The sequence below is a fragment of the Colossoma macropomum genome, unplaced genomic scaffold, assembly GCF_904425465.1.
Source record: "Colossoma macropomum unplaced genomic scaffold, Colossoma_macropomum, whole genome shotgun sequence".
NCBI classification, from domain to species: Eukaryota; Metazoa; Chordata; class Actinopteri; order Characiformes; family Serrasalmidae; genus Colossoma; species Colossoma macropomum.
Window position 1 is genome coordinate 1842755 of NW_023494792.1, and position 25062 is coordinate 1867816.

Genomic DNA, 25062 nt, shown 5'->3' on the forward strand with positions numbered 1-25062 from the left:
TACAGAAAGCAGAACCACAGACAGCTGGATGTCCGTGATTGTGCGTAACTCACACGCAGATCCAGAAAGATGGTGTCGCACTTCAGCCGGAGGATCGTCAGCAGCTTCTGCCTCATGAACACGGCCGCTGAGGGGGAGGAGCCTAACGTCAGGCTGTAACGCAGTGATTGGCCAGCGTATCTGAGGGGCGGAGACAAAGACAGTCAGCTACACCGTCTGTATCACTAACACAGTTCAGTTTAGACTCGGTTTGTTTACGCTTTCTTAAACAGACTGTTTTTAATTACGTCATACAGTAAATACAGTGAGGGGAAAAGCGAGTATTCACAGTTTGGTTTTTATTTAATAAACTTCCAGCGCACATATCCAGTCACACACACAACATCCTGAGACTTATATTTAAGAATATGAACAAAAAAGTTAGTATTTATAAGCACAGACAAATATTTGTATTAATAAAAATGAAATTGATACTGAGAGTTGGAACTGAGAAAATCTGTTCAGACAATATTTTAATTAATGTATAGATTATCAAAATGAAGACTTTACAGGAGGAGGAAAAAATGGTCTTGGATTGTAATGGACGTTAATGTGACCAGATTGCTGGACTGTTTCTATTGGTCTGCTCATTTTTACCTTTTAAAATAATTCAAAGACTAACTGGAGATTTTTAAAATACACAAAAAAAGTGAAAAATGGACATACAAAGTGCACAAGTCACAACATAAAGGTTAAATAAAAAATAAATCAAGTCCTAAGAGCTCCCACAGTGAAGCATGGTGGTGGGAGCATCATGATCTGGAGCTGCTTCTCCATAAACAGCACTGGAGAAAACATGAGTGGAGTGATGGAGATATTAGAGGAGAATTTAATCTCAGCAGCTCAGAAACTCAATCCGAGATGTTTCAACAGGACAACGACCCCAAACACAGCCAGAGTAACTTCAGACTGGGTTCTGAAGGAGCTGAAGGAGCTGCAGGGCTGAGCTGATCTCCTGACTGAACCCCACTGATCATTTATGGAGGATTCTGAAACTGGACGTTCATCTGAGGACCCTGTAACCTCAGAGAACCAAAGAGAGTTTAAGAGCAACCAAAACTGAACTACAGTGCTTCAAGTTACTTCGTAGAGCAGATGCTCCATCAACAACGGATTCGCAACAAAATCCTAATGTTATTCATCTGTGGAGTCTGAATACGTTTTAAACCTATTTTCGTTTATGATTATGTAACTTTTTCTCATATTTATAACTTAAAGACACTGTGTGTGTAAAGGTGAAGTGGATCTGTGCACTGAAAGTTTATTATAGAACAAAAAAAAAGTCTCTGTGTGGTCAGACACTGATGTTGGACGAGAGGGTCTGGCTCACAATCTCTGTTCTAGTTCATCCCAAAGGTGTGTGATGGGGTTGAGGTCAGGGCTCTGTGAGGGTCAGTCAAGTTCTTCCACACCAAACTCACCCAGTCAGGCCTTTATGGAGCTGCTTTGTGCTCTGGGGCTCAGTCATGCTGGAACAGGAAAGGTTCTTCCCCAAACTGTTCCACAAAGTTGCAAGCATAGAATTGTCCAAAATGTCTTGTTCTGCTGAAGCATTAAGATTTCCCTTCACTGGAACTAAGGGTTCTAGATCAACCCCTGAAAAACAGCCCCATATCATCATCCCTCCTCCACCAAACTCTACAGCTGGCACAGTGCAGTCAGGCAGGTAACGTTCTCCTGGCATTCGCCAAACCCAGACTCGTCCATCAGACTGACCGATAGAGAAGCTGATTGGTCACTCCACAGAACACGTTTCTACGGCTCCAGAGTCCAGTGGCGGCGCTTTACTCCACTCCAGCCAACGCTTGGCATTGTGCATGTTGATCTTAGGCTTGTGTGCAGCTGCTCAGCCACAGAAACCCATTTTGCGAAGCTCCTAATGTGCAGTTCTTGTGCTGATGTTGCTTCCAGAGGCAGTTTGGAACTCTTTAGTGATGATTCAACAGAGGATGTGACCGACAGTGTGATCTTCAGCACTCGGTGGTCCCTCTCTGTGAGTACCGCTTCGTGGCTGAGCTGTTGTCGCTCCTGGACGCTTCCTTTTCACAATAACAACACTTACAGTTGTCAGGGGCAGATCGAGCAGGACAGAAACATCACAAACTGGCTCGTGGCCGAGGAGGCATCCTCTGACAGTGCCCTGTTTAAAGTCACTGAGCTCTTCAGTGTGACCTTCTACTGCCAGTGTTTGTCTATGGAGACTGTAAGGATATGAGCTTGATTTTCTCCACCTGTTAGCAATGGGTGTGTCTGAAACACCTGAACTCAACAATCAGGAGGGGTGTCCACATACTTTTGTCTATATAGTGTATTTTACATTGAGTATGTTAATGATAAATGCTATACATCACTTATTAACTATACGCAGACAGGCATATAAAGGCTACCCTATACGTATTCGTGAGAGGAATGCACATAAAGCAGTAACCCAGATCACAGGAGGAGATAAGGAGAACCTCAGCGGACTCAGCTCAGCAATATAACAGTATTAGGTAATGATGACATCAGCAGAGTAGACACAGCATCAATCGGTCCAGATCTGCGGCCCTGATAACGCTGAGGGGGGGTTTAGAGCAGGTGTGGGTGATTCAGCAGGTAAAAGGCCAAACTGCAGCATGTCAAGAGTGACAGCCATGAATTTAGAGGAATACGAGTGGGTATGTGGGTAAGTGATTCTGCTCATCCATGAAATATGTCACATATATGAACAGCGTCGCAGCTTTAGGCACCAAAAGAACTCTTATATTCACCGATGGCTAGATTTCCATCGCAGTGTTTGATCTGGGAATTGCTAAGCCTCTCATGCTCAACTGTCCTGGAAGATAATGCCAGATTATTTTTATTCGTATTTCTATTGGGTCACAGCTAATTTGCTAATGCCGCTTAGGCTCCATTTGGTTCTTCTAGATAATTATCTAGCTACCTTAGCTAGCTATTATTTCTACCATGCTACTAATAACTTGGCTTGCTTAGCTGATGTTGGAGTTGAAAGATACAGCAGGGCTGTTTCAGCATAACATGCTACCTGGAGGGTCCTGCCACCCACCTCTGTCATATTATTCTGGATACAAGATTAAATTTAATCAGAGTTATATGATATAAATACATATAAATGCAGTTTCACCACATATAGAGGACAAAGAGTCTTCTATATAAATAAAATAAATAATAAAATAAATGAATAAAAAATTATAATGTGGAAATTTCTGCTTTTTAGAAGCACTGATGCTTCTCTCATCAGTCCTGATAAATTATTTTTCTGCTAATAGCATAACTGAAAAAAGGTGCAGCCTCTACTGCTTACAGCAGCAAACGGCCCTGCATCCACACCAAGCACGATAAAATCTGCGATATGTAGGTGCGATTAAGCCCCGTCGGACAGAAAGCAGGACTCAGGTACCCGGAGTAATCGTTGTAGACGTCCAGGCTGCTGGTGTCGATCAGCAGGCCACACCAGGGGAACAGGCACTGCAGGGGAAGCTCTGTGATCTCCGGGAACGAAAGCTCGTCACGAAACAGGGAAGTTTACAGCCACTTTCTGTGGGTTAATCTCACAGCCGTAATCAGGAACCCCTGCCAGCAAGGTCCTGAGATAGAGGGAGAGATAGAGAGATACAGGTAGAGAGATAGGGAGAGATAGACAGTCAGAGAGACAGACAAACACAGAGGCAAAGGTGTACTTAGAAAGATCTGAGGGAAAAAGTCCATTTAATACATAACGGTTTAATGTTTAATATTGTTGTGCTTTAAGATGTAGTGTAAGTTGTACTGTATTGAAAGTTAATGAAGTCCTAGTTTAGGACGATTTTAATACAGTCGCACTCCAGGAAAAGTTAATGCAGTCACACTGTAGGAGGACTTAAGTGCAATCAAAATATAGGAAGACTATAAGAACACTTTAGTACCGATCCAACATAAGAACGACTAAAGGACAACTTTAGTGCAGTCGCACTATAGGAAGACTACAAGAAGACTTCAGTACAGTCGCACTGTAGGAAGACAACAGGAAGACTTCAGTACAGTGGCACTATAGGAAGACTACAAGAAGACTTTAGTACAGTCGCACTGTAGGAAGACTACAAGAAGACTTCAGTACAGTCGCACTGTAGGAAGACTACAAGAAGACTTTAGTACAGTCGCACTGTAGGAAGACTACAAGAAGACTTCAGTACAGTCGCACTAGAGGAAGACTACAAGAAGACTTTAGTACAGTCGCACTGTAGGAAGACTACAAGAAGACTTTAGTACAGTCGCACTGTAGGAAGACTACAAGAAGACTTCAGTACAGTCGCACTAGAGGAAGACTACAAGAAGACTTCAGTACAGTCGCACTATAGGAAGACTACAAGAAGACTTTAGTACAGTCGCACTGTAGGAAGACTACAAGAAGACTTCAGTACAGTCGCACTGTAGGAAGACTAAGAGAAGACTTCAGTACAGTGGCACTATAGGAAGACTACAAGAAGACTTCAGTACAGTCGCACTGTAGGAAGACTACAAGAAGACTTCAGTACAGTGGCACTGTAGGAAGACTACAAGAAGACTTCAGTACAGTCGCACTGTAGGAAGACTACAAGAAGACTTTAGTACAGTCGCACTGTAGGAAGACTACAAGAAGACTTCAGTACAGTGGCACTATAGGAAGACTACAAGAAGACTTCAGTACAGTCGCACTGTAGGAAGACTACAAGAAGACTTTAGTACAGTCGCACATAGTAAAAAGTCCTACTGTTGACTTAATACAGTCACTCAATAGAAAAGGTGTTTTAAAGTCCTTCTTTATGACGATTTTATTACAGTCGCACTCCAGGAAAAGTTAACGAAGTCCTGGTTTAGGACGATTTTATTACAGTCCCACTCCAGGAAAAGTTAAGGAAGTCCTGGTTTATGACGATTTTAATACAGTCGCACTCCAGGAAAAGTTAAGGAAGTCCTGGTTTAGGACGATTTTAATACAGTTGCACTCCAGGAAAAGTTAATGAAGTCCTAGTTTATGAAGACTCTAATACAGTCGCACTCCAGGAAAAGATAATGAAGTCCTAGTTTATGAAGACTCTAATACAGTCGCACTCCAGGAAAAGTTAACGAAGTCCTGGTTTAGGACGATTTTAATACAGTCGCACTCCAGGAAAAGTTAATGAAGTCCTGGTTTAGGACGATTTTAATGCAGTCGCACTCCAGGAAAAGTTAATGAAGTCCTAGTTTATGAAGACTCTAATACAGTCGCACTCCAGGAAAAGTTAATGAAGTCCTGGTTTAGGACGATTTTAATACAGTCGCACTCCAGGAAAAGTTAAGGAAGTCCTGGTTTATGACGATTTTAATGCAGTCGCACTCCAGGAAAAGTTAATGAAGTCCTGGTTTATGAAGATTTTAATACAGTCGCACTCCAGGAAAAGTTAATGAAGTCCTGGTTTAGGACGATTTTAATACAGTCGCACTCCAGGAAAAGTTAATGAAGTCCTGGTTTATGAAGATTTTAATACAGTCGCACTCCAGGAAAAGTTAAGGAAGTCCTGGTTTATGAAGATTTTAATGCAGTCGCACTCCAGGAAAAGTTAAGGAAGTCCTGGTTTATGAAGATTTTAATACAGTCGCACTCCAGGAAAAGTTAAGGAAGTCCTGGTTTATGAAGATTTTAATGCAGTCGCACTCCAGGAAAAGTTAAGGAAGTCCTGGTTTATGAAGATTTTAATACAGTCGCACTCCAGGAAAAGTTAAGGAAGTCCTGGTTTATGAAGATTTTAATACAGTCGCACTCCAGGAAAAGTTAAGGAAGTCCTGGTTTATGAAGATTTTAATACAGTCGCACTACAGGAAAAGTTAATGAAGTCCTGGTTTATGAAGATTTTAATACAGTCGCACTCCAGGAAAAGTTAAGGAAGTCCTGGTTTAGGATGATTTTAATACAGTCGCACTCCAGGAAAAGTTAAGGAAGTCCTGGTTTAGGACGATTTTATACAGTCGCACTCCAGGAAAAGTTAATGAAGTCCTAGTTTATGAGGACTCTAATACAGTTGCAAATAGGAAAAGTTATTAAAGTCCTACTTCAGGAACTGCACTGCTTTACTCAGTCTCGGGGTGATGAGCAGGAAATCATCCACCAGCCGCATCAGGCACCTGCAGGAGAGTAGAAATAGGCAATAGTGACATCTAGTGGTGCGGATTGGTACAGCTAAGGCTGATATCTGAACAGGTAATGGAATGTGATCAGCATATATTAATCCAGTGAGTTAACCTCTTGAATGTCCAGGCTTATTACACCCTAAAGCTTATTATTCATTAATTACCAAGGTAAACTAACTGAGATATTATTGAGTTACAGGACTGATGAGAACTCTGGACCTCCTTGTGGCTCCTGGGTGTTTAAGGGGTAACAGCTGAGCTGTAAATGCCTGTGTCTGCAGGTGTTAATGGCGCACCTGGTCCTGGACTCACCCTCCTTTCTCCGTGATGTTCTTCAGCAGAGAGTTCTCCATGTGGCCATAGCACAGGTTACAGAGCATGGTGGACACAGCAGAACCCTGAGGAACCCCGCGCACCTGTCGGAAACACCTACAACACACAAAGAGGTTACAGAGCACCATCACTCCCTCCAGGGTAACTCAGAATAGAGAACAGCAACAGTCAAATAAATGGTCAACACATCAGACTGTGTCATAATCAGATCTGTGTCTTGGTCATGTCATTTCACAAGGAATTTATCTTAACAGTACATCCTTACAGAAAGGGGGTTCATTAGTGAAGAGAATGGTTCCATGAGTTCTAAATGTAGAACCATTTGCATGTGTAAAGGGTTCTTTGCAACTGTTCTTCACATTGATGGAGAACATGTTGTATATGAGTTCTACAGAGAACCTTTTTGAAAATGGTTCTGTATGGCACCAAAAAGGGTTCTGCTATTGTCAGAATGTCAAGCTTGTAAAAGTCGAAGAACCCTTTTTGGTGCTATAAAGGACAATTTTGAAAAAGGTTCCCCAGAGAACTCATATCCGACACATTCTCCATCAATCTGAAGAACAATTTCACTATGCAAAGAACGCTTTAAGCATGCAAATGGTTCTACAAAGAACTCATGGTTCTAAATAGAACCAGTCTCTTTTCTAAATAATCTTCTAATAGCGACTGACTCTGGTTCTTTTAACCTACCTATTTCAATACTGTTGACCACACTGTTCTTTTCACAGAGCTTTTTCACAGGATTTGCAGGCATTGTCCTACACTGGATCGAACCCAATTTGACTTGGGGGAAAGAATGTGTGACCTTTGGTGGATATTCTTCATGTTTTAGCGCTATTGTTTCAGGTGTACCCCAGGGCTCAGTACTGGGCCCTATTCTGTTCCGTATTCATAATATGTTCTTATGGGCAAAACTTCTCTACCAGTTATGAAATACCGCCAGACTCAAGACTTCTTTGACTCTCCGTGATGTTGTGAAGATGATTCGATTAGTTAGATTAGTGCAATGTCCACCATTACGATGCACAGCAATTTTATTTATATTTTCACTGTATCACTTTATTTTCTATTGTATTTTACCCAATACTTGATTTTATTCTATTTATTATCTTGTGTGCTTTTGCTTTCATTTTTCAACTTACTATTAAATTGTAAAGCACACTGAGCTGATATATGTATGAAAGGTGCTCTGTAAAAATAAATTGTGTTTTTATTATTTACCTAATATTTTACTCAGTTCCTTCCAACTTTACTTTCGTCTTTATTATCTTGCAGCATTTATTCAACATTAAAACATGAACACAGCCAAAATCAGTCCAGTTCATCATTTATATGGCTCTCTACAACAGTCACTGTCCAGAACCAGCTTTCGAGACCTGCGTCCAGCTCCATAACACACATATGACCGTTAATCCCTGTTTACCGTGTTTGTTCTGTATAGTTCTTTTATGATTTTATCAGGTCGAACTCCTCACACACACAAGTGCTACATAGATTGCGTGTATGTGAGGTGGTTTATGAAGGCTGAGATGGTGATAGTGGACGTACTTCTGGTCGTACTGAATGACGTAGCTGCTCAGCATCTGCTTAAAAAACTGGAGAACGTCCACACCTCTCACCTCCATGGAGTACTGGAAGACACCAAGCAGCACAAAACTCACATTTTCAACACAATGTGTAATAAGTTTATAATAACTAATGCTGATCAATGGTTTTGGAGTCATTCTATGAATAAAGTGTCTGAAGCAGTGAATGGCAGATAATAAGTGATAATAAGTGTTTGGAGATCTACTTTCCTGCAGAGTTTAACTCCAACCCACATCTAAAACGCTCCTGCCGCCCTTACCTAGCACTAATGCATCTCATCCAGCCAGTCGAGAACCTCAGAAGGAGATAAGGAGCTGGAGCAGGTACGGCAGACTGCTGCTGGAACTAGACTCTGATGGAAGGTAGATCTCCAGGACCAGGGCTGGTGCCCACTGCACTACAGATAATCGTGTGACCCCTTCTACTTTTATTGGTTCTGTTATGCAATGGGAAACAGAGACAGGTCCTCGTACCACACTGCCCAAAGGAAAAACACCATAAACAGCTAGATGGACACTGACCCTCTCCACCAGAATGGCGTTGTGGAGTCTCCCGCTGTTCTGCTCCTCCACAGCAAACCCCTTCATGTTCAACGACTCGACGGTATCGGCCTGAGCACACAGCACACATGCACTTCACACAGCTCGACACACAGACTTTAACGTTGGTAACCACAGTATACGGCAAATCCCACTAGAACCTGCTGACCTCTGTGTCCCTAGCGTTTACAGATATATTACACTTCAAAAACATGTGAGGGTTACAATTTATTTAGATTTTAAAATAAAACAATGTTATTTTAACAATTACACATTCTTGAGCCTTAATTTAACAATATCGGTTTTCAAATCAATCATATAGAATTCCAAGCACCTCAGAAGAGCTTGTCCCCACAGTCATGTGTGAAGGGTGAGGCCATATTTGAGGTAAAATTTTTAACTGCGATAATCTATACATGACTATGACATATGTGAATAAATGACCTAAAGAAAATAAATGCCAAATAAATATTATAAAATACATAATGAAAGCTGTGGTCCCCAGGAGTCGTGTCACTGGTGTTACTGCGTAACTAAAAAATCTCTTATTTTGAAATAAAAGTCACACTGATGACATCACTTGACTTCCTTTTACCTGTTTTCTGAGGATCTATGAAGAAAAGCTCATGGTGAGTCCACTGTGTCTTTCAGTTATCAGAGATTTTCTCATTTAGCTCATGATTTCATATGAAGCTTTTAGCTGAAGTCACTGGTGTGACCGACTTATTCTGAGGTCATTGTGAAAAAATAGAACACAAATGGATTAAATTCCATATTTTATTGGATATTCCATGATTGACAACATGTGGTTTGATGTTCTGTAGCAGCCAGTTTGTAAAATGCATTTTTCATTAAAAATGTTTTTGGTGTTTATTATGTGTTTATTATACCTTTATTATGTGTAACACCAATGAGGATTGACTCCTACGGATAGTGGACGTTTCTGCAGAATGACCCATATACAAGACCATGACCCTGCATGTGGTCTGTTCTACTGGATTAAATAATGGGGTTACGTATAATTGCATTCAATCTTCATTTGTCATGATTATTTCACTCTGAATGTGTGTTGCACCATCAGCGTGCACACAAAACAAGCCTAAACAAGCAATTAATGATAGTTAGAACACTGTCTTATAGTAATGTATAACTAGTGTGAAAGGTTTTGCTTTTAGACATAAAATGTAAAATTTGCTTCTGAACTGATGTACAAATTATCTCATGCATAGTAGTATAACGTATAAAAGCCTGTCTGATCTCAGATCAGCAGAAACAGGCTGTGTGCAGCAGAACTGTTTATTAATATGAATAGTATCTAATCTGATCCCCTCACTAAACCATTATAAGGTCTGTTCTCGGTACCTTGGTGCAGAACTGTTTCCTGATGCTGAGTGAAGAATCCCTCCACACTTTAGCGTAGTGTCTGAGAGAGAAACAGTAATCCTGAACTGGACCCAGAACCTCCTCCACCACCTCCAACAGCTTAGCGTGAGGAAGACTATCGTACGCACCGCTAACGTCCACCTACAGGCAGCAGAGAGAGGGATTTATAATTTTAACAGAAAATAATAATGTTTACTTTTCCTTCAGTATGATTTTATTAAACTCCTTGTACAGCCTGGCTGAATTAAGCCATTACTACAGTACGTTTCCTACAATGTGACGGCTCTAAGTGCTCCAAACAGTACAAATGTATTGATTTTCATACAGTGCAACCGAATTAAACATTTCCTGTGGTGCAACAGTATTAACCACTTCCTACAGTGCGACCCTATGAAACTCTTTCTACAGTGTGACAGCACTAAGTGCTCCATGTAGTGCAAATGTATTGATTTTTTCTTCAGTACAGATGTGCTAAACCCTTCATGTGGTGCAACCGTACTACCCATGTCCTGTAGTGCAACTCTATTACACTCTTCCTACAGTGCAACTCTGTTAAACCTTTCCTCTAGCCCAACTCTATTAAACCCTTCCTATAGCGTGACTCTATTAAACCCTTCCTATAGCTTGACTCTATTAAACCCTTCCTATAGTGTGACTCTGTTAAACCCTTCCTATAGCGTGACTCTATTAAACCCTTCCTATAGCGTGACTCTATTAAACCCTTCCTATAGCTTGACTTTATTAAACCCTTCCTATAGTGTGACTCTGTTAAACCCTTCCTATAGCGTGCTCTATAAACGCTGACTTTACCCCCATAGTGTGACTTTAAACCCTTCCTATAGCGCGACTCCATTAAACCCTTCCTATAGCATGACTCTATTAAACTCCTCAAATAGCGCAACTGTATTAAGCCCTTTCTATAGTGTTACTATCAAGTCCTTCCTATAGTGCAACTCCATTAAGCCCTTCCTATAGTGCGACTCCATTAAGCCCTTCCTAAAGTGTGACTCTATTATACTCTTCCTATGGTACGACTCTATCAAGCCCTGTCTACAGTGCAACTCTCTTTGTATGGTGTGACTGTATGACTCGCCTCTTCCATTATGACTGTATTAATGCTTTCTTCAGTACGCCTGTATTAAATTTTTCCTACGGTGTGACTGTGAGTGTGTTAGTTCAGACCTTAACGAAGTACAGGGGGTGTCGTGTGTTTGTGTGTTGGGGTGCGATGGAGCTCAGCACTCTGTGGATGTCCTGCCTCCCCCACACTGTGGAGCCCAGCAGAGACGGCCGCTCCCGCACACATACACCCAACACGTTCTGGAGGTCCCGCACAGAACTCTGGAACTGCTGTAAGAGAAAACAGAGACACGATTAAAAAAATGTAATGTGGATATTTAATGTAGCTAAACAGGTTCCAGTACAAAGTGCTTTTGGTCATCTTCTCATGTTCCTCTAGCAATGTCATCGGTGAATCCTGACAGCAGTCAGTCAGTTGTTTCTCCAGAATCTCCCTGAAGAATGTTATATAGCATAAAAGTAACTTTTTCATCATGAGTGTTAAAGCATTCCTATATAGTGCGACTCTATTAAATGCTTCCTATAGTGCGACTGTATTAAACCCTTCCTACAGTGTGACTCTAGTAAACCCTTCCTATAGTGAGACACTGTTAAACCCTTCCTATCGTGCGACTCTGTTAAATCCCTCCTATAGTGCAACTCTGTTAAATCCTTCCTATAGAAAGACTCTATTAAACCCTTCCTGTAGTGCGACTCTGTTAAACCCTTCTTGTAGTGCAACTCTTTTCAAGCCTTCCTATGGTGCGACTCTATTCAAGCCTTCCAATAGTGCAACTCTATTCAAGCCTTCCTATAGAGAGACATTATTAAACCCTTCTTGTAGTGTGACTTTTTTGAACCTTTCCTATAGTGAGACTGTTAAACCCTTCCTATAGTGTGACGGTAAAACCTTTCCTGTATCGCGACTCTGTTAAACCCTTCCTATAGTGCGACTCTATTAAACCTTTCCTATAGTTCGACTCTATTAAACCCTTCCTATATAGCGCAACTCTTAAAGCATTCCAATATAGCGCGACTCTATTAAAGCATTCCTATATAGTGCGACTCTATTAAAGCATTCCTATATAGTGTGACTCTATTAAACCCTTCCTATATAGCGTGACTCTATTAAAGCATTTCTATATAGTGTGACTCCATTAAACCCTTCCTATAGTGCGACTCTATTAAACCCTTCCTATAGTGCGACTCTATTAAACCCTTCCTATAGTGCGACTCTATTAAACCCTTCCTGTAGTGCAACTCTATTAAACCCTTCCTGTAGTGCGACTCTATTAAACCCTTCCTATAGTGCGACTCTATTAAACCCTTCCTGTAGTGCGACTCTATTAAACCCTTCCAATAGTGTGACGGTAAAACCTTTCCTGTATTGCGACTCTGTTAAACCTTTCCTATAGTGCTACTCTGTTAAACCCTTCTTGTAGTGCAACTCTGTTAAACCTTTCCTGTAGTGCGACTTTTTTAAACCCTTCCTATAGTGTGACTCTGTTAAACCTTTCCTATAGTGCGACTCTATTAAACCCTTCCTATATAGCGTGACTATTAAAGCATTTCTATATAGTGCGACTCCATTAAACCCTTCCTGTAGTGCGACTCTATTAAACCCTTCCTATAGTGCGACTCTATTAAACCCTTCCTATAGTGCGACTCTATTAAACCCTTCCTGTAGTGCGACTCTATTAAACCCTTCCAATAGTGTGACGGTAAAACCCTTCCTGTACTGCGACTCTGTTAAACCTTTCCTATAGTGCGACTTTTTTAAACCCTTCCTATAGTGTGACTCTGTTAAACCTTTCCTATAGTGCGACTCTATTAAACCTTTCCTATATAGTGCGACTGTATTAAACCCTTCCTATATAGTGTGACTCTATTAAACCCTTCCTGTAGTGCGACTCTATTAAACCCTTCCTATATAGTGTGACTCTATTAAAGCATTCCTATATAGTGCGACTCTATTAAACCCTTCCTGTAGTGCGACTCTATTAAACCCTTCCTATATAGTGTGACTCTATTAAACCCTTCCTATATAGTGCGACTCTATTAAACCCTTCCTATATAGTGTGACTCTATTAAACCCTTCCTGTAGTGCATGTAGTGTAGAGCATTCCTATAGTGCGCATTTGTTGTTGTACTGTGTGGGCGTTTGATACTTATATAATCATATTTATTTTGATGAATGTATTTGTACGTCCTCAGGTTGGAAAGCCTGTCTAGAGTGGTATTAAATTAATTGTGTTTTCATTGATTTACCAGACTTTTATTCAACTATTACAACTCGGCCCACAGCCTGTTACGGTTCACCTGCCCATGGGGCAAGTTGTAACGTTTTCCTCGCTCTGCTTTCTGCTTAAAGTTCATAAACAGGAAACAAAGTGCATGTTTTCATGTGTAGCAGAGATCTGTAGGCTCACCTGCAGGGCCGCTCCAGTGCCTGTGAGCCGTGTGATTGGCCGCATACCATTGGTTTTGGGGATGAATCGTATGCGGGACGTTACTGTGGTTTTGGGCAGCGACACCACCTGCTGGGGGGTCAGAGCCTCCCACTGGCCTTTAGAGAGGTGTTCCCTGTAAAAGTATCCACAATGCATAACACAAACCACCAAAGCACCAGATAAGTAAACTGAAGATCTTATTTTGGACGTTGGAAGAGCTAAACGTAAAAGAGGATGACCAGCTACAAGATGGACATAGATGATTAGAATCGTTAACCAGCCATTCAGAAGCCTGAAGACCCGAAGAGAAGACAGGACATTCTGGAGGAACATCATCTATATGGTCACCAGGATTCGGAAATGACTTGATGGCACTTGATAATGATAATAAGTAATAGTAAGAGTAAGTTACAGATTATTAGCTTATAGGTTTGTGGAAATGGGCAAACCAACCAACTAGCTTGCTATCCAACTACTGTTAGCTTATAAACTATGTTGCATAAATTTCCTTATTACTGGAATACCCAGCATTCTGCTTGCTTAAAAGACATTAGACGACAGCTACCTGTCTTCACTTTGTCTCCAACTACAAGATCCAGCAGTAGGTTACGGGCAGAACAGACAACGAATCGCTAAATTTATGCTACTTATAAAGCTCTAGTCTGTGTTGAAGGATCTTGAGCATAGCTGTTCTGATGTGAGATATGAGTATGACAGGTTACACACTCTTTCTCGTCTCCTTTCTTATTGATAACTTACTATCGATCACCCTTAAAGCAACATCCAGATCTTGAGATGAATTTCCTAGTTCTGGTCAGGGTGATGAGTCTTGAGTTGTACAACTCTTTAACCCTCTGTGGGCTGAGGTCTTTCTCTCGATTCATTCATATCCTCTGAAAATTTCCTCTAAAGGCTCTTCATATAACATGATCCTCATATGTTTCATATCTAAATGCTCCGTTATCTTCATCACTACTTTCCAAAACCACTGCAGCTTCAGCAGCTGTAAACTCTCTGCACGCCGTTTCACATGAGTCTCCGATGTGGACTGAATGAAGAATGAAGGGTTTCCGGTGTGATGGTCAGTCCTTAGTGATTTCCTGAGTGTCCATTGGTCAGTTTCACACAGAATGTAGATGGACACACCAATCCACCAGTTCAACACAGTGAGAGGCAGATGACGTGTATCTCAGCCCCTCTTCATAGGCTCATAACTCCGGATGTGAGTCTCGTATGATCTCGTGATGAGATGGAATGGAAAGGGCGACTCTACAGATTCAGGAAGTGTCTGAACTGGATTTCTGAGCTGGATCATCACAAAGACACACAAACAGATTCAGAAGTATTGTATTTGACGCACGGGCGAGTCCGTTGACCGCACAGGGTTAATGTTTTGTGTTTTTCCAAAACATAAAACACACAAAATAAAGAGAAACAGCAGCTTTTCCAAATAGTATTAGGACTCAGTACCTGAAGGCCAGCTCCTGCAGTTTGGTCCAGACGTCCCGTCTGTAGAAGCGCAGCGCGTGTTTATGGCCCATACTCTCAGTGACGTAGAACATGGCCTTAACTAGACCCAGCACAAAGCTGTCCAGCATCCAGAGCAGAAACTGACCCAGAATCCACTCCCTGTAGCGCTGCTCGCTGGGACAGTGACCTGGACAAGAGACAAACTGCAGACTTCACCAGCTGCTGCTAATGTGTTTAGCTTAATGCTAATACACTTTAGTCCATGTTCATAGATAACAGTGTATCAGTTATCAGTAACAGTGTCAGAAACCACTGAACATCTCCACACGTTTTGAGACAAGCATGTAACCAGGCATGCAGTTAGCAATATGTTAATTAGCGTACAAATGTTTCCATTACTTGTTAGCTACATTAGCCTCGTAGCTCCAGTGCTAAAAACTTTACATTTTGTTTTTTAACAAAATATTGCCTTAGAAAAGTATTTATGGTTTAGATGTTTATTTATCATTTAGTGCAAAACTGTAGTTGGTCTAATAGCAACAACAACAAAAAGATACACACTTGGAGAAAACTGACACACTGAACACTCACACAGCTGAGATTAGAGTTAGCGGTTGAGGATTCTGTTCTGCACAATGTATATAAATGTAAAATATGAGGTATTTATAATTGGCCCGTGCGACAGTGAACCTCCTGGTTCCTCATGGTGGGTAACTGGAGAACTCCGTGAGAACTTACGTTTTTGGTGTCCGATCCAGCTGCAGTCGCTCACCTTCATCCTCCACATCACCTGAGCCAGCGACAGCCTCTCGAACTTCCCTAGACGCAGGAAATGCTTTACGCGGGACAAGAAGTTCAGCAGGTTCTGCTCAGAGCCCCAGAGTTCGTGCGGAACGACGTACCGTACACACTCCCTGATGAACAGGTAGACCCTGTAGAAGGAGCAGTGGGAGACCAGCAGCGACGACAGGTCTTCCTTCCCCTCCCTGCCTGAGCACTTCTTACGCAAGAAGTGGGCGTAGGGGCACTTCCTGTGTTGCCGTAGCAACTGGCTGAAGAGGGGCACCATTCTGAAAAAACGTTTGGGAAGCTTTCTTGGTTTCGGTTCTGCTCCGGACAAACCCTGGAGGAAGATTATCCTCGCAAGCTCCGCCCCTTGAAGGCGCCTGGCTCCGCCCACTCCTCTCCGTATCTTCCGGTTGAGGAGGAAGCCCTTCATGCCGCGGCCGCAATAGAGCATGCTGAGTACCCGGATGGAGCAGTGGGAGGGGCGTGGAGGAGGCTGGTCACTCGGCTTCCAACTGGATGATCCCTCTTTAGCGGCTGGGCCTGATGAGGCTGACTCCACCCACTCTGACTGGACAGAATCTGTTCTGTTCGTCTCTACTGGAGGCTCTTCAGGATGACTGTTGGCATGTTCTGCGACATCAAGACATTTCTTCTTGGCTTCACTACCCTCGTCCTCTCTTCTTTCGCTTTCTTCTCCATCTCCTCCTCCTCTTTTTCTCTTTCTAGTGCTTTCTACATCTTGGGCTCCTTCTTCTACTTTGTCTATCTTTCTCTTTTTAGTGTTGGCTGGTTTTCTACCTTTGCTTGCCTCGGTCTCGGTTCCACAGGTGGTGGAACCACTTTGTCCTTCTTCATTCTTTCTCTTTTTGCTAGTTTTTCTCACTCTAGGCTTGTTTCCCCCTCTCTTGCTGCTGCCACAGGCGACAGGTGGGCCGGAGGTGAGGAAGAACCCAGACCAGGTGCGCACAGGTACCAGGTCATAAACAGGCACGCCGCAAACCTGCACCAGACAGGAAGGGGGCGCAGTGACGAACACCGAGCACTCTTGCAGCAGGTATTTGGTGACCTCAGTGCCCAGCCGCTGGTTGATCTTGGCCCACAGCTCGCTACCACTGATGAAGGCAGCACTTTGGGAGACAGCACCGTGGAACTTGAAGGGGTCCCAGTTCCCCTGCCGGTCGCTATAGTGATAGCCAAAGCTTATGACGTTCCTCTTCTTCTTCCTCTTCATGTGGTTCAGCACGAACGCCAACACCTCGGGCAGCGTGGCCAGCTGGGAAGAAAAGGAGAATGAAGTTTGCTTAGCGGACATCCTCAACGTTTAATCTAGGGGAGGGATGTAAGAGCAGGGATTGTGGATGAATATATATGAATTAACGTTAATTCCTTTTTTACATAATTTATACATCATAAAATAGATGTCGTGAACACATATCTAATTATTAAATGTCAGGCATATGCATGACCTATAGATCATACACGTATGTCTGATACATGTCTGTTACAGCAAATTAAATTGTTGAAATGTTTCAGGAAACAATATTTTAATTTCTTTCATGTTTGATGATTTTATTTCATAGCTTCCCAGTTAGCATCCTTGGGTTTGTCCTGGCCCAGTATATGGCTGGGTCCTTGGCCCAAACCTGGAACACACACTGTAGAGTGAGTAGAACTAATGAATGTGGCCCAAATCGGATCCAACTACATTGTTGGTCCACAATATTCACACCAGAATTGGCCCACAAATACAAACATGAGGTAAAACCATATGAAACTGCCCAGCATCTGGCCCTATTCTGGCCTGCATGCCTAACATCTGCCAGGTAGTCAACCACCACTCATGCATGAAAGCCAGAATCGGCCCAAAACTGGGTTACAATGTGCATGTTTTAAAGTTCAGTTAATAGCTGTTATACTCCATTTCACCACTCGTGTATGAAAGCTAGAATCGGCCCAAAACTGTCTGCTATTTGGAAATTACTCTGAAAATCAAGCAAAAAATTTTTTTTTATTTATTTAACACACATTAAATACACTAACTTAACTCTAAAGTTAAACCTCAAGCTGTGTCTGTGTTTTTGTTTACTATAGAAGACCAACATGCCCGGCTATGACCGACCAGGGGAAAGAAGCAGGAGCGGAACAGATGCATGTAGGAAACAGCACAGGTTTTTGGGTTGCTGTAGTGCCCTGCATGCTTAAAATCCTGCTGTTTCCAAACGCAGTTTCACTACAGCAGCTGTCTGCAGCCTGTTCTGTGCTGGATCTAAGCTCTAGAATAAAATGGCCTTGTGATGTTAGGCTGACATGCAGAACTGCCAAACCCACAAACACCTCCAGCTCATTCCTGCAGAACCCACAGCATCTCTCACCACAGCTGACAACTCAACAAGACACGAAACACAAATACTCATCTGAGGCCAGCCTCGGCCTGCCCCGGCCTGCCTCAGCCTGCCTCGGCCTACAAACGCTCAGAATGAACGGCTGGAGGAGGAAGACAGAACTCTGGAGATACGGCACCAAAACACTGCATTAACTGCTGTGTCTGATCCGCTCGCACCAGTGCAACACACATTAACACACCACCACCACGTCAGTGTTACATAAAGGGCTGAGAATGACCCACCACCCAAATAATACCTGCTCTGTGGGGGTCCATGGGGGTCCTGATCACAGAAGAACAGGGTAACAAAGTATCAAAGAAACAGATGGACTACAGTCTGTAACTGTAGAACTACAGAGTGAAACTGTATGGTCAGTGGAGCTGATACAGTGGACAGTGAGTGTGTATTAATCCTCGTTTCTGTTTGTTGGTCAGCCTGAATCCTGTAAGTGTGCCGGATCTTACGTGCCTGAACTTCGCTTTCCTACATACTCTCAGTTTTCCACCTACTTGTTTAGTGCCGCTCTTCATGTAAGTATGGATGCTTGTTTAGCTGTTTAGCCTATTTTTCCAAGCATTTTTAGATCCTCCTGATATCTCATCATTTCCTAATTATTATTTTTTTTTCATATGCCTAAAACAGCTCCGTCAGCCTCCTGCCTTCCGTCTCACCCCTGTTTCAGCTGTGTTTCTCTGGCTCAGTAGATGACATCATATAGGAGTGAGCTGCAGCCTTAATAAAGGTGGTTCTTCAATGGTTCTTTAGTAAAGATAATGGCTCTATATAGAACCATGAACATTCAAAGAACCCTCTGCATGAATAAGGATTCTTCGCATGGTGAAAGGGTTCTTCAGATTGATGGAGAATGTGTTGTAGATGGTTCTATAAAGAACCTTTCTGTTACAAGTTTGACTTCGTCACAGTAGCAGAACCCTTTTTAGTGCTATATAGAATCTCCATCAATCCATCAAGCTGAAGAACCATTTCACCATGCTAACAACCCTTTGAGCAGTTTCAATTCCGCAACGTCTTCTTACACTTCTCTGTCTAATACGCAGTGGAAGGCGGACGTTAGCAGGCTAGTCAGCTCTGGACCAGTCGTTAGTTCCTCCTGGACTGGGCGCTTTAATTTATTGTGAACGTTTTAAAATTAGCTCACTGAAATTTTAAACAGTTCATCAAAAAATATTAATTGTAGTAGACTGGATGGTCAGACGACAGCAGAAACTGAGTTTCTCAGCAGCTTTTGACTTCCGAACACACGGACAGAATGCGTTACCATGGAGACTTGGTGGGCGGAGCCTCCTGTGCCGCTGCTTTCCATTGGCTGGACAAGGCTGTAGGCTGGACTTCAGTTCATGCACATGCTTTAGAAACAGTGAGAAACCAGCTATGTGTGGTTATTACAACAAAACAACTGCCGAGGTTTGGAAATTAGAGCCAAAACAGTGTTCAGTGTCAGCGTTCACTCCTGGAAAGGCATTCCGGAGCGTTCTGGTGCATACTGGACCATCCCCACCCCTGCTGAGCGGTCCTTTTGGCTGAACCGTCTGAATCGTGAGGCGATCAGTCATGTGCCCGTACCTGCCAGCGCATCTCAGATGACAAAACCTCCGTCTGCCAAGACCTTCAGGTTCCAGCAGGTCCAGGATGCGAGATTTCCCAGATTACCTTGTTTACAGGAGTCACAGAGGCAGAGCCTCGCAGCAGATCGTCACCTGGACTTCCACGTGGGAACTAAGCCAGCACGATGAACAGGTACTTTCTCATGAGACTGCAGCTGTTCTTACTCCACAGATATCAGCGTTTAAACGATTTTCTAGAATGTTCTGCATGATAGTCCTTTTAACAGTTCCGGGTTCTTTCTGCTAACAGGGTTGCACTGCTGGGTTATGCTGCTTCCGCTTAGACAACAACAGTGACAGGGCTGAGTAGAGCATGTACAGCTTATCAAAGAGATCGAGCTAAACACAAACGGCTTTATCTCGGCGTGGATGGCTTTCAGCTCTGATCCCCTCTCAGAAGCGGTCTGGATCTGAGACAGAGGGTGCCTGGGGTTCAGCAGATTTCAGTTCTCTGGTTTGTGGAAAGCATCTTCAGTGGCGTTGAGGACCATGATGATGTAACACGCCCCCCGGCCGGTATGTGTGTGTGTGTGTGTGTGTGTGTGTGTGTGTGTGTGTGTGTGTGTTTAGCTTTTTGCTACTTCATTTTTAGCAAGATGTAACTCCACGTTCTATATCACCCTAAATCCACAGCTAATTCCAAGGATAATCCCACAGCTAACTCTATGGCTAACTCCACGGGTAACTCCAAGGCTAATTACACAGCTAATTACACAGCTGACCCCACAGCCAACTCTGTAGTTAAATTTCCTAGATCCACAGCTAACTCCATAGATCCACAGCTAACTCCATAGATCCACAGCTAACTCCATAGATCCACAGCTAACTCCACAGCTAACTCCACAGTTAACTCCACAGCTAACTCCACAGATAAATTCACAGCTAACTCCACACTTAACTCCATAGATCCACAGCTAACTCCACAGCTGACTCCACAGCTCCACAGCTAAATTCAGAGCTAACTCCACACTTAACTCCATAGATCCACAGCTAACTCCACAGCTGACTCCACAGCTCCACAGCTAAATTCACAGCTAACTCCACACTTAACTCCATAGATCCACAGCTAACTCCAGTTAACTCCACAGCTAACTCCACAGCTAACTCCACAGCTAACTCCATAGCTGACTCCACAGCTGACTCCACAGCTCCACAGCTAAATTCACAGCTAACTCCACACTTAACTCCATAGCTCCACAGCTAACTCCACAGATAACTCCACAGTTAACTCCATAGCTAACCCCATAGCTCCATAGCTAACTCCACCGTTAACTCCACAGTAAACTCCATAGCTCCACAGTTGACTCCACAGTTAACTCCACGGCTCCACAGCTAACTCCACAGCTGACTCCATACCTCTACAGATAACTCCACAGTTAACTCCATAGCTAACCCCATAGCTCCATAGCTAACTCCACCGTTAACTCCACAGTTAACTCCATAGCTCCACAGTTGACTCCACAGTTAACTCCACGGCTCCACAGCTAACTCCACAGCTGACTCCATACCTCTACAGCTAACTCCACAGCTAACTCCATAGCTCCACAGCTAACTCCACAGATAACTCCACAGCTGACTCCATAGCTCCACAGCTAACTCCACAGCTGACTCCACAGCTAACTCCATAGCTCCACAGCTAACTCCACAGTTAACTCCATAGCTCCACAGTTGACTCCATAGCTCCACAGATAACTCCACAGTTAACTCCATAGCTCCACAGTTGACTCCACAGTTAACTCCATAGCTCCACAGATAACTCCACAGTTAACTCCATAGCTCCACAGATAACTCCACAGCCAACTCCACAGCTCCACAGTTAACTCCACAGCTAACTCCACAGCTCCATAGTTAACTCCACAGCTAACTCCACAGCTAACTCCACAGCTAACTCCACAGCTAACTCCACAGCTCCACAGTTAACTCCATAGCTAACTCCATAGCTCCACAGCTGACTCCACAGCTAACTCCATAGCTAACTCCATAGCTCCACAGTTAACTCCATAGCTAACTCCATAGCTCCACAGTTAACTCCATAGCTAACTCCATAGCTCCACAGTTAACTCCACAGCTGACTCCATAGCTCCACACATAGCTAAAACGCATCACTGCTGCCAGAACGCATCACTGCTTTCCATTAAAATTTACATGGAGGCTGCTCTGGAGACAGATGGTAGTTTCCAAAATAAAAGTCCGACTGCACTCGTTTAAGCAGAAAAATCTCTGCTCTAGACACCAGCACTTCAGGAACTGGAGCTGATGTAGAGTCTGGAGTCATTTTGTGGTTATTTTTCATTGATTTACTCTTTCAATCTAAGAGTAAATCAATGAGAAATAACCACAAATCAAACAAATGCAGACAAACTTATTTTTGTAAAATAAACTAAGGCTAATATTACAACACCATTTTGAATTTGATGCCAACAACACGTCCCAAAAAAGTTGGGACGGGGGAACAAAAGGCTGGTAAAGTTGTGTAATGCTAACACCTGGTGGTTGATTGGCAACAGGTCAGTAACATGATTGGGTATAAAGAGCATCTCAGAGAGGCGGAGTCTTTCAGAAGTAAAGATGAGGAGGGGTTCACCACTCTGTGAAAGACTGCACCATCAAATAGTGCAACAATTCAAGAATAACGTTTCTCAACATAAAATATCAAAGAACTTCTGCTTTTCATCATCTACAGTACAGAATATCATTAAAAGATTCAGAGAATCTGGAGAAATCTCTGTATGTAAGGGACAAGGCCAAAAACCAGTATTTGCTGGCCGTGATCTTTGGGCCCTCAGACAGCACTGCATTAAAAACAGACATGATTCTGTAGTGGAAATCACTGCATGGGCTCAGAAACACTTCTGAAAACCACTGTCTGTGAAAACAGTTCATCACTGCATCCACAAATGCAAGTTAAAACTCTAAAACGCAAAGAAGAAACTGTACATAAACAGGATCCAGAAACACTGCCACCTTCTCTGGGCCTGAGCTCATTTAAAATGGACTGAGGGGAAGTGGAAAAGTGTCCTGTGGTCTGACGAATCAACATTTGAAATTCTTTATGGAAATCATGGACACTGTGTCCTCCGGGCTAAAGACACCCAGCTTGTTATCAGTGCACAGTTCAAAAGCCAGTATTCATGATGGTGTAGGGGGCATTAGTGCACATGGCATGAGTGACGTACACATCTGTGAAGGCACCATTAATGCTGAACGATATATACATGTTTTGGCAACATATGCTGCCATCCAGACGACGTCTTTTTCAGGGAAGGCCTTGATTATTTCAGCAAGACAATGTCAAACCACATTCTGCATGTATTACAGCAGCATTGCTCCGTATTAAAAGAGTCCAGGTGCTAAACTGACCTGCCTGCAGTCCAGAACTGTCACCACTGAAAACATTTGCCTCATTATGAAATGAAAAATACGGTAAAGGAGACCCTGAACTGATGATCAGCTGAAATCCTGTATCAAACAAGAACAGGAAAACATTTCACTTTCTAAACTACAGCAGTGTCTCCTCAGTTCCCAAACACTTACAGAGTGTGTTAAAGAAGAGGTGATGAAACACAGTGGTAAACAGGCCCCCGTCCCAACTTTTTTGGAACATGTTGTTGACATCAAATTCAAATGTTGACAATGCTGTTGCTGATGCTGTGCTAGATTAATTACAGCTGTATAACCAGCTTTATTTATAATAGTACTGTTAACATTATTCACTAAACTAATTCACTAAGATAAACAGAATGGACCCAGTAAACTGGGCTGTGAGTGGAAAATGAGTGAGGAAATGTGACATTTTGTCTGACACTTTGCGTAAGCCCCACTGGGCTACTGGGAAAACACTAAATAAAGAGCCATGCTTTGCTGGCATTGGACCAACAGAGGCGCACTGTCCTCTTACCATCTGGGATCTGCACCGTGATAGTACGCTGAGGGGTCGCCCTGCTAGGAAAACCAGCATTGACCAGCATGGCTGGTCACCAGCTAAACCAGTTCCCTGGTTCAGTACCATGTTGTGTTTTGATGCTTGGTATGCTGGTCAACCAGCATGACCATGCAGGGGTGACCAGCTAAACCAGAATCTGACCATCCTAAACCAGTATAGACCACCATGAAATGCTTGCTAATCTGTGCTGTTTTGTTCAGCAGGTACTTTATCTGCAGTGGAGAGTGAAGTACCTGGTACCAAAAGCGAGTCGGGTCGGGTCGAGTCGGTACCATGTGGTGGAAAAGCGCCATTAGTGAACGCTGGGCTACAACCAGACGTGTGCATTTCCACGCTTTTTGGCCCCGACGGCCCACCGTAGTAAACAAACACGTCGCTAGGCAGCGCGCCATTACTATAGCAACGGAGAGTCAACGCGTCAGCCGGCAATCACCGTATACAAACAACGTTAAAGCGATCAATCACAGACGATCAATCACAGACGATCAATCACAGACGATCAATCACAGGCGATCAGAAACTCGAGGCGCACACAGACCTGAGCGCGGCTGGCGGCGCGAGGCACGCGCGTGTCCTCCGAGCACACCACGAGCCCCGCCACGAGGTTCCTGAGGCGCGTGGGGTCCGAGTCGAGGAGCAGCGCCGCCGCGCGGCCATCCGAGTACTGCACGCTTTCTGAGAAGGAGAGCAGCGTCTGGACGGAGGAGTACACACTCTGCAGCACACACAGCATATCACACACACACACACACTATCACCACACTGCCACCCACAGACCACACTACCCGCACGCGCTCACACGCCGGAGCAACATCCGGTTCGGACGGGACAACGGGATTGGAGGAGAGCTCGGCACCCCTTAAAGTCACAGAGACTTTATTAGAAACGCCTACGTTGTGCTTCCACTAAGTGGCCACTTTATTAGAAACACCCACCTTGTGCTTCCACTAACTGTCCACTTTATTAGAAACACCCACCCTGTGCTTCTACTAACTGGCCACTTTATTAGAAACACTCTTCCTGTGCGTCTGCTAACTGGCCACTTTATTGGAAACACCCACCTTCGGTGGTCAGTTTCGGAGCCCAGGGCTGCTGTAGAGGAGATGTTTTTTGGGTGGTGGACTATCAGCTAAAAACAACAGTGACTCTGTGGTCAGAAACTGACCATTGCTGTAAGTCTAGAACTGGGTTCTCCACCTTCTCCAGCTCAAAGCCCAACTATTTATCAGTAGAAAGCTTGAAGGCTCACTGGGCTCAACTTTTCTCCTTAAAAAGCTCTTTTCTGGAAATTCTGTCTGTGTTGTTCCTAGACGTGAGGGGCACAGTGCTGCCTTT

General features: G+C 43.4%; 1 protein-coding gene across 1 annotated transcript in view; it reads right to left on the bottom strand.

Moving 5' to 3' along the window:
* tert (telomerase reverse transcriptase) overlaps positions 1-24508 on the bottom strand; it is a 29241-nt gene extending 4733 nt beyond the window's left edge. The window contains 13 exon segments of the mRNA XM_036577951.1: positions 54-180; positions 3440-3528; positions 3530-3626; positions 6088-6159; positions 6478-6594; positions 8047-8129; positions 8607-8696; positions 9987-10148; positions 11190-11357; positions 13496-13649; positions 14987-15173; positions 15725-17048; positions 24266-24508. Coding sequence (XP_036433844.1) covers positions 54-180; positions 3440-3528; positions 3530-3626; positions 6088-6159; positions 6478-6594; positions 8047-8129; positions 8607-8696; positions 9987-10148; positions 11190-11357; positions 13496-13649; positions 14987-15173; positions 15725-17048; positions 24266-24460 — 2865 coding nt within the window. The 5' untranslated portion in view covers positions 24461-24508.
* Between the last annotated feature and the right edge of the window lie 554 nt (positions 24509-25062).